General features: G+C 36.9%; 1 protein-coding gene across 3 annotated transcripts in view; it reads right to left on the bottom strand.

Annotated features, from left to right (window-relative positions):
- The window catches only part of ZFAT (zinc finger and AT-hook domain containing), a 92,850-nt gene that overhangs the window by 55,116 nt on the left and 21,430 nt on the right, over window positions 1-16,304 (bottom strand). For all 3 annotated transcript variants that reach the window (XM_038174961.2, XM_072034287.1, XM_072034288.1), the window contains exons 4-5: window positions 9,499-9,672; window positions 236-386 (exon numbers count right to left, since the gene is read on the bottom strand). In XM_038174961.2, coding sequence (XP_038030889.1) covers window positions 236-386; window positions 9,499-9,672 — 325 coding nt within the window. The remainder of the gene's footprint in view (window positions 1-235; window positions 387-9,498; window positions 9,673-16,304) is intronic.

Here is a 16,304-nt window from a genome sequence, read left to right as displayed (position 1 = left end):
TCAGTGACATAACGTGTCAAAAGCTTTGTAGATATTCATAATGGACTTACCTATATTTATTATACAAAGATATTCCCCATGGCTTTTTTTTTTAATTTTGCAACCTATGCACAGAATATTTTCAGCTGTTCCTTTATTAAAAAGGCTCAGAAAACATGAATGAAATGCTTCTATATTGAATTTAATGAAAGTGAATTACTTTGCATGAACATAAAGGTAAATATTTCAAAATTACCTGCTGGATTTCATTGCCTGTTCATACGGTGTTTGCTGAATTGCATATTCTTGATATCCTCGTCGTTGTGATGGGTCTTGAACTGTTGTCTCTGGAGTTGTGGGTTCAGTTTCTTGGGGAGCAGCCTCAACTGGAACAATTTTTGTGGCTCCTAAAAACAAAGACAATATATGTTCATTAAAAATATTTTATTAAAATGTGCATTGTCTGTAATAAAAACAGAGTAAATCATAGAATACTTTAGCTTGGATGAGGCATCTAAAGATTGTGTAGTTGTAACCCCTTCCTGACCTGGGCAGGGACATCTCCCCCCAGCCCAGGTTGCCCCAGGCCCCATCCAGCCTGGCCTTGAACACCTCCAGGGAAGGGGCATCCACAGCTTCTCTGGGCAGCCTGTGCCACTGCCTCACCACCCTCTGAGAGAAGAATTTCTTCCTGATGTCTAATCTAAATCTACCCTCTTTCTATTTAAAACCACTAGCCCTTGTCCTATTGCCACAGCCCCTGACAAATAAAACATTAAACTCCGTAATCATTAGTTCAGCTATTTTAGTTTCATTTTTTAAATTCATGTGCATAAAATGATAGATACAATTCCAGAAGGCATCAGTACTCAAACCAAACATCTGTTTAAATATCATTACAGAAGTGATGGTTACACAGAGTAATAAAAATGCTTGATGCCTACTACTGTGAGATCCTATATCCAATTACTTCCACCTTTAAAAACTAAGTTTTAGAAATTAAATTTTGATTTTTCTGTTTCTGCTCCATGCTTCTGCTGAAAACTTCAGCTGAGCTATTTAATCAATTCTACAGTGAGGCTGGGGAAAAAAAGACACTTTTTTCTATATTTAAAAGTCTGGACATCTTTTCCTTGAACAAATCTTTTACATTTTTTGTTTTGGGGCTTGTTGCCATCTCCTCATAATAAGAGAATATGCTCCATGTGCACATCTCAATTTCCCTTAGAAGCAGAAGTAAAAGGGCTGTGCAGAAAACAAAAAGATCAGATTCTATCCCACAGAGCTTTACAGTTAATTGAGGCAAAACTAAGCACATTCTGAGATGTGATTGAGTTGAGATTGTTTAGCTGAGTGCTCTTTTTTCCCCCCCCCGAACAGTTGACAGTAGTCAAGAAGAATTTATTGCCAAGCCTCTATAGTTAGCACTGAGGGTAATTACAAATCACATAAATATTAATTTATACTGGAAAAAAAAAATCCAAGTATCCATTATTGACTGATCCCCTTTTTAATTTCTTAGTCCAACCATAACTCATCTACCTATGTGTTAAACAAGGGAGTTACTGTGCTCAAAAGCTGTAATAAATTTATATGAACATTTATTAATTCACATATATATTACAAAGATATACATATGTATTTGTGAAATCTTCATATTCTACTAACACGTACTATAGAAGAATCTCTGAAAAAAAACTGCTTTCGGAGCAGTATTTCAGGGTATTGAAAAATGAACAGTAAACAAGGGACCATACACTGAATAACAGAAGAAAACAAAAAAGCATTAAATATGTAGTAATACATAACTACCCACACCTCCTAGGAAAAAAAGGAAAAAAAAAAAGAAAAAGAAAAAGCCAGACTTGTAAAAAAAGACTGTTCTGTGGGACAAGCGAGCAAGCAAGGTTGCACATGAAAATAGTTTTGAATTAAATAATGAGTAACCATTTCAGGTAAAACTGGAATCCAGTATGTTCTACTTTGTTTTCTTTTTCTTAGATATTACATTAGTATTCGATCTCATTTCAATTCACCTGATTAAAATAAAAGTAAAATTTAAAAAAAAAGTACCATATGCCTTTGTGACAGAGAAAAGAAATTATAGTAAGAATCAAAGTAATTTTACAAAAAGACATGGGAACCTAGAAAGCAAAAGACAGAATCAATACATTTTTAACAGGTTCTCACCGTTTAATCACGGACATCTTTTCCAACCTAAATGATTCTATGATAAAAATGACACCCATGAATAGCAAAAAAAGTTTGAGGAATGAAACAAGCTATTCCTTTAACATGGGGATGAAATTAAAATCCTTCTTGTTCCATCCAGAGAGCAGGTTTCTGAAGACATTATGTACAAAATACAAGAGGTATAAACACAAACCCTAAGAAACAACAATTATAAGGAGAAGAAAGCTAAAAAACAGAGACAGTCGACAGTACAAAGGTTTACACAGTCCAAAGCTAGATGGAGAGTATATTGCAAAATCTCATTTCTAAAAACAAAACAAAACAAAACAAACAAAACCCACGCCAATGGTATACAGGAAAAACAGTAACAGGTGGGGGTTGCCCAACAGCATGCTTGAAAGCCTCATGGGCATTGCAACTGAGGAGAGCAGCGTCATAAAAGAGACAAAGGGGAAAGCCAGAGATCCCTTGGGTCCCTCATTAATGATTTAAAGTGGGAACTGATGATATTTTGAGAAGAGGCACTTTGGGAGTATGTAAGCTTTGATATCAGATGGGGCACCAGCAAACCCTGTATATAAAGAGACTGTATTTAGCTCTGTTGCTCACCGAACAGACTGCATATAAAAATGGCCTTTTTGACTACTGACTTTTTAATGTTTTCTTTTCTGTAGCAAAGATTCTGCCAGTTGATCAGAATTCAACTTCCAGGTTTTCAAATGGAATGTCACCAGAACATTTTAGGTGCTGTTCTTCCTGTCCCCACCTCTCCTCTCTTCCAGATGCCCAGGCTGCTCCTCCTGGCTCACACCATCATGGCCCTGGGAGATGGGAGCTCGGCACGACAGTGCAGGGGATGTGCTTCAATCAGTGGGTTTGGTGTAAGAAAGATAACACTGATATTAGACACCAGACCAATATCGCCTTACTTTATTATTTCAGAAATAGAACCAAAGTTTTCTTTATTTAAAGCAATTCAGATGAAAGAAAATAGATCTTAAACTGCTCTATAAGCTTGGCTATCTCTTTCCAGCCTCCTATTTCCTGCACACAAGACAAGGATCCTCATTAAACGCTCTTCACTGAACCTCTTCTGTGCCCTTCTGCCTTTCAGGATGTTTGATGGTTTCCTGAACACGCTGTTGAACTGTTTAATAGACTTTTGTGCTACCAGTGTAAAATGTTAATCACTTAAATTAGGCAAGCTAGTTAAGTACTGCCTTGCCAGCATTTTGCATACTTGGAGTGGACAGAACACTCCAGGTCATCCTAGCACTAAATTCCCTACGTGGTTAACAGAGTCCACAAACACAGATGATGTCGAGATGATTCTATGATCCTTTGATCATAACCAAATGACAAAGATGCTTACCCAGCAAGTGAAACTTGATTTCCAGACTCTACCCAATGTAAGATGTACTGAACCCACTACCCATTAAACCCATTGAAAATATTACATGCTAACAACTAAGGCAAAAGTTTTCATAACTGCTCCCTGAACAATCATTTTAAATTGTTAAGAGCATACAGATATAAAAAAAATAAAATAAAAAGTCAACTGCTCTGAACATACCTTTCCAAAACTCCTTCCTGTAGCTCCAACCACCTCGTATCTATTTTATTTTAAACTCAGAATTAACTTTAATTTACTAGACTTCATTTATGTCTCTTGCTTTCTTCTTTTCAGATGGTATCACCTAAGTAAACTTGTTTTAAGAGTAGTAAGGTTTGAGTTCCTCGTGACATTCTGACAGCTACTTCTACAAACAAGTGTTATCCAGCGTGCCTTCCCATGGCTCAAACACAGCGATGATGGGCTCTAATCTCTGACGCTCTGTCCCTTAGAAAAAGCCAGCTTGGCCTTGCTACAGAGTTCTCCTATAACAAGGCTCATCAACAGATTACAAGGTAAGCTAGTGGAAGGGATTATTAGAAAGGAGCAGAAGTAAAATAGGAGATGACATTAACTAAATTTGTGCTACCGAACAACTAAGTTCTTTGAACCTTCTACAATTTTACATACAGACAAAAAAAAAACAAAACAACACAAAGCTATAGAAGAACAATAAACAAAATCAAAATTGGAAGAATTTCCCTTGGAAAAGGGATAAATAGCTCTGAGACCTCCAACTTGGAAGTGACATAACTGGAAGAGGAATATCAGAAAGACCTCTAAAATTAGGAATACCATGAAAAAAGTGTGAATAATCCTCTGTCTCGTAAACCATGCACAAAAAGCATTTCAAAGATATAAGCAGTCAGCAGGCTTAACATGGAACAAAAGAACGTATGGTTTCACCCGGTATGTAATTAAATTATGGAACAACTACTGCAGGATCTTACAGAGACTGAAAATACAAATATATTCACAAAGGGATTTAGACAAATTAATAGATGTGTATTAAATATGATGATCTAGAAGCAACTCCCAGCTCTTGGAGGCCATGCACCGTAAGGTTCTCACTTCTTTCCTATGGGAATACTGCAAGCTGCCTCGTCTGACTAGACCTGCCTTTAAGCTATGACTTTTTTTTCGTTTTTCATTTTGAATTTAAAAAAAAAAAAAATCGTAGTGTAGGTACCTGTGTATATTAAATAACTGAAGTGGATGAAGTGAGTACCTTCTTACAATCTTTTTGAATGAACGTATTTCTTTCTGTTTCTGTAATATCCTAAGGAACGTGTTCCAAATGTACACTGACCCCTGGTAAGACAATTCTGAAAATGAAACCAAGAGAAACTAACCCTAAGTTCCACTGTTCCCCATGAAAACCTACCTTACACCTCCAAAATAAAGCATAAAAAGGCAAAATCATCTTTAATCGTTCTAATAATAAGGAGATTAAACACATTTTAACTTTCAAAAATAAATAGAAACACAGAGCTACGTATGTTGGGATGAAGATTGTCCCTTTCAACACAGCTGGCCACTAGCTGACCACATAGCTAAATCCATTCGTACAAGATACCTGCAAACACACTGAGGTCAAAGTGTAAATTTTCTTAACCTTGCTTAATTTCACATTTGCTTTAAATCAACATAAGGCTTGTTTCTTTTCTCTAGCCCTTCACTCAGCTCCATGTTCTTGACACTTTGAATGTGCCAGCACAGGGGTTCACGAAGATGCAGAAAAGCAGAGAAGGGATCTGGCTGAAATTTAAACCATCTCTCCCCTCCTGCAAACAACTGGGTTACTGACTTGGTCTAGCTCATAAATACATAAACATGTGTAATGGTCCAAAGAACAGGAATCTGTGGCCAGGGGCTGGGGAGGGAGAGAAAGATAGCACTGCCTTGGTGACAGCAGTCTACGCATACTGGGCTTAATGACTTAAGGGCCTGACCCAGCTACTTTACAAAAGGGTGGTCCCAAGCCTAGCCTTACCCCTGGAAGACCCATTTTGTCACCGCTGTCCTTCTTCACACTTTTGACACCTTCATGGCCCCAGTGTGCAATGGCCCACTAAGCAGAACTGGTAGAAAAACAAAAATTCTCTGATAGAGAAAAATGAGTATGTGCGTGTGTATGTTCACGTTTGTATATTTATTTTAGCAGCTTCTGAATTGGCTTGCTGCAGACTGACACAAGAACTAGTGCCGGTACCAGAAAGAAGTGAACTAGGAAATAAGAGTGATGAACAGGAAAGCTCCTTTGGCAACAGGAGGGTATTTAAACCATGCAGATGTGTTATAAACCTAAAGCCATAGTTCTGGGAGCTACAAAAGAAAAGCCATTTACAACAAAAAGCACTGTTACTAGTTTAAAGGGAAGTGTTTACATTGTCACTTGGTCCCAAAATATTAAGCAAAAATCCATTCTTCCGCTTCTTCCCACTTCACAACACCTTCACAGGAGAAGGATCCAAGCATCTGTAAGATTACAGCACAAGGAGAATGCAGTTGTTCATCAGCTGAAGTTGAGGAGACAAGGACCTGCACAGCCTTGTGTTAATTTGCAGGAGAAAAAAGTCAACTCCTTTAGAAATCAAGTTGCTAATGAGCCAAATGTTTAATGGAATTGGCAAAATTACCAAAAAATGCTACCATTTTCCATCTTTACAGAATCATAAGACATCTCTCCTAGTAACAACCTGAACTTTTAAAGTAGTACAGGACTTGAACAAAACAAGAAAGTAAACATTAAAAGTAGAATCACTTCTGAATCACACTAATTGAGCATGAATAATAAAATTGGTTTCAGATGCCTACAGAATTTATATATGGTAAATTAAATACAGAAGATTGAATATTTGGCACAGAGTTTACTCACTGGTTCTTAAAAACAGGCTATGAACATGAGTATCTGTTATTCAAAACAAAGTATTTTTAGACGTGTAGAATTATACTTATTTACCCTCATTCTTTATTGCAGTACTTAAAAACAAAACCCACCTGCACTCCATTTAACCTGATACACAACCTACACATTCATAAGCACAACTTTCTCTCTCTTCAAGGATTTATGGTCCCTTCAGTGATGGCTGAAGGTAATTCAGTGCCTGCACAGGGAGAAATACCTACTACTTCTACACAGACTGTACTTGGTGGGCTAATGCAAGCTTTCCAATTCTGAAGGCTGTAAACCTGCTACCTTTCATGTGCCTCCCAAGAAAACACTACAGAAAAGGAGCATGGGGAAAAAAAAAAAAAATCAATCTTGTCTGAGTGTATTTTCTGAATTGTTAGAAGCCGAATTGTTTGTTCAAAGGGATTTTGAAGAGATCAATTTAGTCATAACCTATTGAACACATGATGTGGAGCAGTGTCCCAAACCTAAATAATGTAAAGTGAAATTAAAGCAAACAGGTAATGTAATACTCCTAAAAGCATCTTTAAGTTAAGAAAGAGAGACATACAGTCTGAGTAGGATTTCCTCTGTGCTGTGGATAAAATCCAACTAATTCTTAAAGGCTTCTTAATTTATCTATTTGATAGAATGTTTACAGATCTTCAGCAAGATCTTAGTGTACTATGCATGAAAAGGGGATTTCTAAGTGACTTTAATGCTAGGTAACAGGTGGCTACAGAATGCTACGGCTTGCTGGAAGTTGTGCGTTTTTAATTTTATTTTCAACCTACTTTTACAGATGATTAACACACAGAAAGCAGGGGAGAGGTGGGAAGTGTTTTATCTATTCATGTTCATTAAAAGCAGTATAAAGAAATAATTCAACTCTTCAGCAGGTGATAAATCTCCAGGGAAAAGAAATGGAATGGAAGGGTATGAAATGTCTTCTGGAAGTCAAATTTCAGACATAAGAGCACTAGTGAGGAAGGGGATCAGCCCAGGAATTATGACAACACAGTAGTTAGACTATCACAGAACGGTGATTAATGGAAATTAATGACAAAATTAATGACAAAAACAGAAGGGTAATCAATTAAAAACAAAGTAAAAATAATTATAGTAAATTAAACACTTTCCTCTGAGTCTTCAAAGAATTATCCATTTGGCTAATATCTTCCAGAATGTACAAGTGCTGAAGACCCGGATGATAATTCATAACTGCTGTAACAGCAATGACTTTTTTTATTGTAAATATTCTACCTGGGAACTTCCAAATTAGTCGGATTACTGATTGTCAATCACATAAATTAAAGGACTTTCAAAAAGAGCCGCAAATTCACATCTGACTGTCAATTTCCCTTCAATCCATTACAGCCTTTTGAATGCAACATGTACTATGCACAAACGGCCCCAAAGCTGAAGTTGTTTTTAATATTTTGAGCCATTCAAAAAGTATACATGTAAGGAAAAGACAAACTTTTTGTTGTCCAAAGAAAAATTTTATGAGGTAGCAATTAAGGTAACCATCATCCCTAAATTTTCATTTCCCTACTCTCTGCATATGCTTACTGTATTTTCTTCACTGTCTGTATTTACCATTATTTCATTTGCCTCTTTGGGCACTGCCTGCCATGTCTTTCCTTCTCCTCTTGAAACATCATTCTAGTCCTTGACAGAAAGGTAGAGATCTCAAAGATAAAAATTCTTACTGTGTTCATAAAATGTAGGACCTGGATAGAGAAGATTGAAATTACAGCTCTTCCCAAAAGCCCTGCGGAAGTGCATGTACAACTCCATTAACCAAGTAAGCCCCTTAACAATCACAAGAGGATGCCTCATGGGTGGCAGTGATGGGAATGGGCCCAGGATGGAAGAAGCTGAATGCAGTGGGTAAGAGGCAAAAGAGGTGAGAAATGAGCATTTAGCAACAGTTGGTGATGTCTAGGGTTACATCACACAAGAGGAACAGGCCTGTGGTTAGCAAAACCAAACCACCACAAAGCCAGGTTTCCATGGTTCCAGTGCCCTCAGGTTCTCCTCTAGCTGTCCCCATATTTACAATATTGCAAGACCAAATTTTTTTTTAATTTGAAAGTGATTCTTACTTCCCTTCTAAGCACACAGGACATCTGTAGCTCATCCAGCATCCTCTATCATTGCTATGAGAAACGAATCTTAAAAAATAAGGCCCAAACATATCACAGATATCATTATCAAAAGACAAAGAACATAGAAAATCCAGGGATGTTCCAACCCACAACATTAAAAGAAATAAATGCATTCCAATTGCTCTAAGATCTGTAAGCAAAACAACTATCCAGAACTGTTAGCAACAAAGAAGAGAACGCCAAAGGCTACAAAGCTGAAAATAATGCACAAAACTATTAAAAAGGCATTTTGTCAGTCAGGTGAGTACCTGGTTTATATTAAGAGACAAAACAAATCTAGGTTTAAAATGAGAACTTTGAAATTGCTCCAAAATAGTTTGATTAAAAAGCTCTAGAGGAAGTTAGGAAGAATCCTTTAATCATTACACTTGAACTTGATTTGATTTTCAAATATAGGTACATATTTTGTCAATCTGTTTCTATGCATAAACATTAAGTTATGTATACACTAGGCTGTTTGTGTTTTCATAATCAAATTAATACTTACCATAAAAAGATATATAAATCAAGAGCTGAAATAAAGATATTACAGGAAAGAACTATTTTCCCTTTCTTTGCTCACTGATATTTCAATTTCTTCTCTAAAAGAGAAGCCTAATCATAACTGATGTTAATGCAGATAAATACACCCAGGTCCACAAAGTTCTTTCTTTTCCAGCATTTCTCACACCTATGAAGAAATGTAATGGTAGTTCTAAAATCATGTAGGTGCCAGATGCAGAGATTCTGAATCAAGATGACCAAATAATACTAAATACATGATTTTTTCACGTAATGTACACTCTAAGGCGTTCAGTCTTAGACTGATGACTATTTTATATAGTATCAGCATTAAATAAATAAATAAACGGATTGGTGATTCTGATTACCTGGTATAGCTTCATGGGCTGTCAAAACCACGCTTATAATAGGATTTTTAGGGCCTGGAACCTGTTCAGTCTCCTTAGTTGATGGAGTTCTCTCTGTCTTCTGTACTCTGGGCCTCTTTGGAGTTTTTTCTCGCTCATCTTCCTTCCTGTCAATGTCAACGTCAGAATCATTACCTAAAGAGCAAACACCAAAAAAATACATATATAACTACATACAAAAGCAATGCAGGTACACAGTCACTACTGCTACAAAAAAAAAAAAAAAAAAAAAAAAAAAAAAGATGAGAAATTAATGCTGCTGTAGAAAGAACTGTATGTGATCAAAACAAGGTGTGCTGCATGAACTCCTAAAGGGAAACTTCTTTTCCTCTCCTTAATGAACCCAGGGTGATACTTACACAAACAGAGAATAAAGGGAAAAACAAAAATTGGACTCTCAGAAACACTTGTGTTCCTAAATGATCCTTAAATTGTCACAGATTTTTGTGGAAATTCTACAAACTTGGTATAATGTCTTGTGATTTCATCATGAAATAACAAATTGGTTTTCTTCTTTCTGTACATCGCTGTAACACAGACTTTAGGATTATTTCTCCTAGTACCTGATTCATTATGCATCCTATTTAACAGAAAAGTGTTTCAACAATCTCTTAGGATTAGGCTTTTTCCCCACAGTTGTACTAAATCAATAACCAGAAAAGTACTTTTATTTTTCAGTGTTGATCTGAGAAAAACTAAGGTTAAAAACCTGTTTATTTGGTTCTGTGTAACACTTAGAAGTGCAGGCCCTTAAAAGTCAGACTTTTATGAGTATACTCATAAAAGTCTGACTTTTAAGGGCCTGCACTTCTAAGTTATCCCCTATTTTTTGCTATTCAGAATGTCTTCATCTTCATAAATTGGATAACTTTTGGACCTGTTATCCAAAAGGCAACACAATAGTTGTACTCAAAATCCTCATCTGAAATAACAAATATTTAGAAATTAACTCAGTTCTTCCCTGAAGTTCTTCTTCCTTACAGTAAATGAGGCTTTCCTTACTCAAATTTTTAAACTGCTTATAAATAAGGAATTACCAAATAAAGAATAAAAAAAGAGAGGGTTGCAAGTTTATACCCAGAACTTTCTTTCTATCAGATGAAGTGGTAGGAAATGCAGGCTAAAGAAAACTCTCATGGCAAATTAAGGCCTTATGCAAATATTCCAGAGGTAATGAGTAAGGAAAGCAAAAACTGATTGAAGAAAGAAAATTATAAATGAACTCAGTGAATTTCGGAAGGTTTTTTTTTTTCCTGCACCTGAAGCAGCTGACACAATCTCCAGCATAAGTCATTCAATGTATATTCATAACATGCTGTAGCTGCTCTGCTGAGATAGGGAAATGGTATATAAATATACAGCAGTAACGGCAGAAGCTGTAGTGTGTTGACTTGTTTATGACATGCAAATAGCAAAAGCAGCGGCAAGATATGATGCATGGAAATGGCTGTGTTTTAATTTTGTATTCTGTTAATGCTCGACTGAGATTCTGGACACCCATTGGTCTTGAAACAAGGGATTAGGCGAAGATGACAGTTAAAAACAAAGAACAAAAAGGGCTAAGCACAAACCAAAGTAGCATAGTTAGGACCACACCTGTAAACAGTGTTTGGCTAAACTACAAGTCCTCTAAGCAGATTTAAAAACAAACACACACCCCATGGAAGAACACAAGGTGCATAAGAGTTAGCTTAGAGTTCTTTAGAAAAATTCCTTGATACGTTCCTCTCCTCAACTACCTTTTTCTCTGTAGATTTTCATGGTTTTAGAAGATATTCCTGCTTTGGTGGGAAGGGTCTCCATTTAGATCCTTAATATAGTTATTGACTGATACTGAAACCAAGAAATTCTGACAGCAGTATTTGACAGCAAAACTTGAAAGGGATATTTGGATATAAAGAAATAACCCCTTTATATTTGAGTATAAAGAAATAAGCCAGAAACTGCTTGTGTAGTGTTTTCGTTTGGTGGCATGTAAGCGGGGTGGGGGCAAACAACATTTTTCCACATTTCCTTTGTGAAACAGTCTCCATTAGTTTACTATCAACAACAGATCCTCACAAATTTCAGAGCAGGACTGGGCCACCAGCAGAAGAACGTACTCTCATAGAGAATCGCAACACACATGAGTGTACACTGCCTGTTGAACTGTGTTTCCTTGGGGCTATTTTATGCCCTAGTGAACAACCAATACAGAGATTGATTAGGTTAATTACATTGCTTATATTCAGTGGACAGCAAGTTAGTGACAATTTTTGAAAAAAAATGTTTTGATATTTTGCATGTTTAGCTAACAAAAATCCAGAACTACTGACTGAAGGGAAAGGTGCAATTAGGACAGCAGAAATTTCCCCATTTTGCTTCATATACTGAATTCGTTGTAGGAATATGAACAGATTCCAAATGCCCTACTCATAAGTCGTCTTTTCTAACCATTACAAAGGAAGAGTTAATCAGTTTAGTGAGAGAACAAAAACATTTTATGTACTTTTCATGCTTAACTTGTAACTCTATTAACTTTAGAATATCAAGATTCTACTAGAAAATGGAAAAGGAATAAAAGAGTTAAGTGTGTCAGTGATAAACACTAATGAGTAACTATTACCACATTAACAGCTAACAACAATTTCATGCTGGTTTTCTTCCTATGTCCCTCTATCAGGCACAACAGTTTTCTAGTTGCTTGAGGTCAACCAAGGGTTCGAGCTGCAGGAAAGACCAGGCCTGTTACAACAGAGTTGACGATGACTCCCTGCCTTCGAAAAAGAACTCCAAAAATGCTATTACAAAGTGTTTTTATAATGATATGCAGAATTGCAACATAAAGTTCTGATAGTTAAACTTTAAAATCTATCCACTAATCCAATGCATGTTGACACAAGTAGCCCGATTCCTTCCCTTTCTGAAAGCAACAAGCATCTTCCAGAAGTGATTTGTTGATAAGGAGCTTGGGCTGCATGCATGGGCAATACTTTTTCCTACACGCACAACAATGTCACAGTTTGTGCATAAACTGAAAGAGATTGAAAACAAAAACAAATGAAAAAAACAACCAACCACCCTCCATCAAACCATCTTACCTCCCAATGACAGCTGCTTTCTTCCTGAACTCTTTGTAAAAAAAAAAAAAAAAAAAAAGACTTATGAAAGGACAGAGGGAGAGGAAAGAATGTTTTAATGAAAAAGATAAGCTTCAGCTTTGACCCCTGGGCTCACAGTGCATTGCCACAATACAGGATGCTTTTCCATCTCAGTAATTTAGGTGTCTTCAAGGAAAAAAAAAATTACTTGACTGTTCCCACTGGTTTGGAGTCAAATACCCGTGTTTTATCTTTCACAACTAGTACAATTCACCTGTTACTGTTCTTAGTGTATTATAAAGGAGCATCCATCAAATAAGAAGATTTAGGAGCAAATGAAGTTATACACAACTCAGAATAGCTAAGCAAACTTCCTCCAAGTGGAAGGAAGTCTTTTGCTTGCTCATAAACAGATTTATTTAGACAAACTGCCTCACTGTGTCTCTCTTGGTAAGCAGTCAGCTTAGCACCTCGTCAGCTGGCACCTCAACAGACTAATAAACTGACCTTCCCCAGCTAGCAACAGGCATTTTTAATGTCGGTTGTGCTTGTGCAAGAAACATAACACGGTGCCTGCGCCTTCTGACATGTTTAAGGAATGGCTGTGTCTGCATCGATGAGGAAAACTCCTGTCAACTCTGAACGAACTAGTACCTTCACAGTCCAGTCAACTTAGGCTGTTCATCTGTCCCCTGCCTCAGTCTGAGCCCTGAACTGCGAGTACTGCTCGCTGCCTTCATAATTGGATGTACGACACTGTGCAGGCACAGCTACACATTCCTAATTGGTATGTTTTTAAACTGCTCTTCATTTGAATTATTATTCTTCTCCCTAAAGCATACCGGTATTTCATAGCAGCAAGAGTGCAGTTTGAGGAGAAAAAAAAGTAGTGAACTGGTCATTCAAAACGAACACATAAAATTGTTTCTTCTGCACAGGTTGACACGCTACAGACAGAACAAAGTCATGTAAATAAGAATCCAGTTGATGGCAAAAATATTTTAAACTAAGGTTTAAAGTGACACTTCTTAAGAATTACATAGGCTCCTAATTCACTATGAATCTCTTCAAAGTGTCTAAAAGAATATCTGGACTGTCTGCAATAAGATCTGAGCAGCAGAAGAACCACCTGGAGTCAATTTTACGAGGTCAGAAAAACTTATGAAGGGTGTTAAGATGTACAATGGAGAGGTGGTAATCAGAGGAATTCTTAAACTGCTTGAATATGCTAATTATTTAATACTAAAAGTTGTGCTGTTTGACATAAACTGCTTTAAATAATGAACTTGAACTGATGCAAGCCTCTCTGCTTTGACACAAAACTGATCTGAATCAGGTACTTGTTTAATCAAGATTAAAAATCCTTTTTGTTAGCTCAAGGTGGTTTATTCCAGAGAAGAGAATCTAGCCTGACCACTTGCAATCCATCTACCACCCAAATCCCATTCCCCAGCCATCAAATGTTCACTCTGGTACCTGCCAGAGATTCACGTGTGCTGCAACGTGGGAGACAGGTTAAATTAATGACCTGTTGCCTCTCTCAAAAAAAAGAGCGTAGAGGCAGCTGCTGGGGAACTGATCCAATCCAGCAACAGCCAAAACACTCAAACCCATCCCATCCTGGAGGCACAAGCTCTGGTAGCTGCATTTTTTTGACTGTTCAGGCAGATTCTCAACTCATCCAGTTTTGTTTTAGGACATAAAGAATGGATGGCAGTCCCTCCTGCCAGCCCATTAACCAAACCATCAATTTGGCTTAATCAATAGGAACAAAAACAAGCGTGCAAACAGCTCTGCTTAAATAATCGGCAGAGAAACCCGCTAGGAAATTTGTGTATATACACATGTACATTTACCGAGTGTGTATATGGGACATTTGAGGAAAAAAAAAAAAAAAAAAAGGCATTTTTTAATTCTGTGCAAATAAACAAACACACTTTTTTTCTTGCTGTTCCACTGAACGGGACCACAAGGTGAAGGCAACCTGTACTCATCAAGGCAGTAAATTAGCTGCCCAGAGGATGTCAGTAACCAGTAAGGCTTGGTGACTCCTGAAAAAGAGGGGAGACCACCTCAGCAAGAAACTGATCTCACAGAAGTCATGTGGCTCGCTGGTCCCAGAAACAAAACAACAGCAGAGGCCAATTACATTCACCAGTTATTTCTGGTGAAATGGTATTCAGCCCAATACGTGCTGTTGTTTCCATACAGTTTTATAGTTGTTTATCCATTGCAATTTTAGACATCCATTATCATAAGTGTTTCAATACCTCCCTTAGGGATCTATAAAAAGCAACAAATTTTATTATTTGGAAACCTGATCTCTTAACTTCACCTTCAGGTCAATACGCTTATTATGTTTCTCTCAGTGAAGAATATCACAGAGAATATCAATATACACTGTCTCAATATTTAGCCTATTTTTGCAATATTTAAAATATTAGTGTATTATCAGCGTTATTTTGGTCACAAATTTAAAATGCTGCACCATATGAAGAAAACCAATTCCGTCCCAGCCAAACCCAGTACTTTATTTTTAATCAGATACCCATACAGTGATGAACTCTGCACGAAATTAAAAACATGAGAAAGCAGATGAAAATAGAAAAAAAAATCCAAGAAGTGGAGAAAATGATAAAACTAATTTAAAGTTGGAATGGCAAAAGCTTAAACATTGGATATAAAAGTGGAAGAACAACCAATGCGGATTAGGCAAGAGGTCAAAAATTACGGAAGAACTAGCTGTCAGAGATCCTTATGATTTTAGCCATCTATTCTTAACTGCTGTGTCAGAAATGAGAGAGGATATTTTAATTCAGAACACTTCAAAGAGCCTCAGCAAAATTCTCCATCCAGCTCTTAGAATTCCAGCAACAGAGAAATGTCATCATATCAGAAGTTTCAGTCCTGCTTTTCTCATACACACCAAAACGTGTGTGATTTTTAAGAAGTTTTTGTCTCATAGACACTTTAGTCCAGAAAATGTTGGTGTCAATCACATCTATTCAAGTAACTGAAATATTTTTTGAACGTTATACACACAAAAAAAAACACAAGCAAAATAAATACGTTTATGCCACTGCCTAAACCAAGGATGTTCTTGCTTTTTGAACACCCCTTGTATTTGTAGTCCTCTATCTCCAAACAGATACAGCAGAGCTGCTGAGAGGAATGATATGACTGCCTAGATATATAAGCAATTTCCATATCGTCTAGTTAGTCTGCTACTTAAGACTCACACCAAATACTCACACCAAATAAGAATAATCTGATTGCAAACATGAAGATTTCTAAATTATGAACCTTTTGCAAGAGGTCAATGAGAATTATTAATAACCATTTATCAGAAGTATACAGCAAGATGGCAGCCAAGGAAAACCAGGATCAGGTTTGAGAAACAATCCGAAGAAGCACCATTTCACAAACAGTGCAACAATGCTCCGAAACTCACCAACACAGAACATACTGACAAACAGAAAACCAGACAGCTCTATAACCCACTTAGATAAATTAATGAGCTCAGCAGCTGTCATTGTGACTGATCTGGGTGAAATCTCTAGCTCACAGGCTCTGCCAACAACTTCAGGTCTTGGCAAGTTCGTGCAAGTATTTTTAAGTATGAACGGGTCCCCATGAAATTACATGAACAGATTAAAAAAAAAAAGGCATTTACAACTACATTATTTG

Source organism: Anas platyrhynchos, chromosome 2 (assembly GCF_047663525.1).
Source record: "Anas platyrhynchos isolate ZD024472 breed Pekin duck chromosome 2, IASCAAS_PekinDuck_T2T, whole genome shotgun sequence".
In the NCBI taxonomy this organism is placed as follows: Eukaryota; Metazoa; Chordata; class Aves; order Anseriformes; family Anatidae; genus Anas; species Anas platyrhynchos.
Note: the sequence above shows the minus strand (reverse complement) of the source record. Positions and strands in the feature narration are given on the sequence as shown.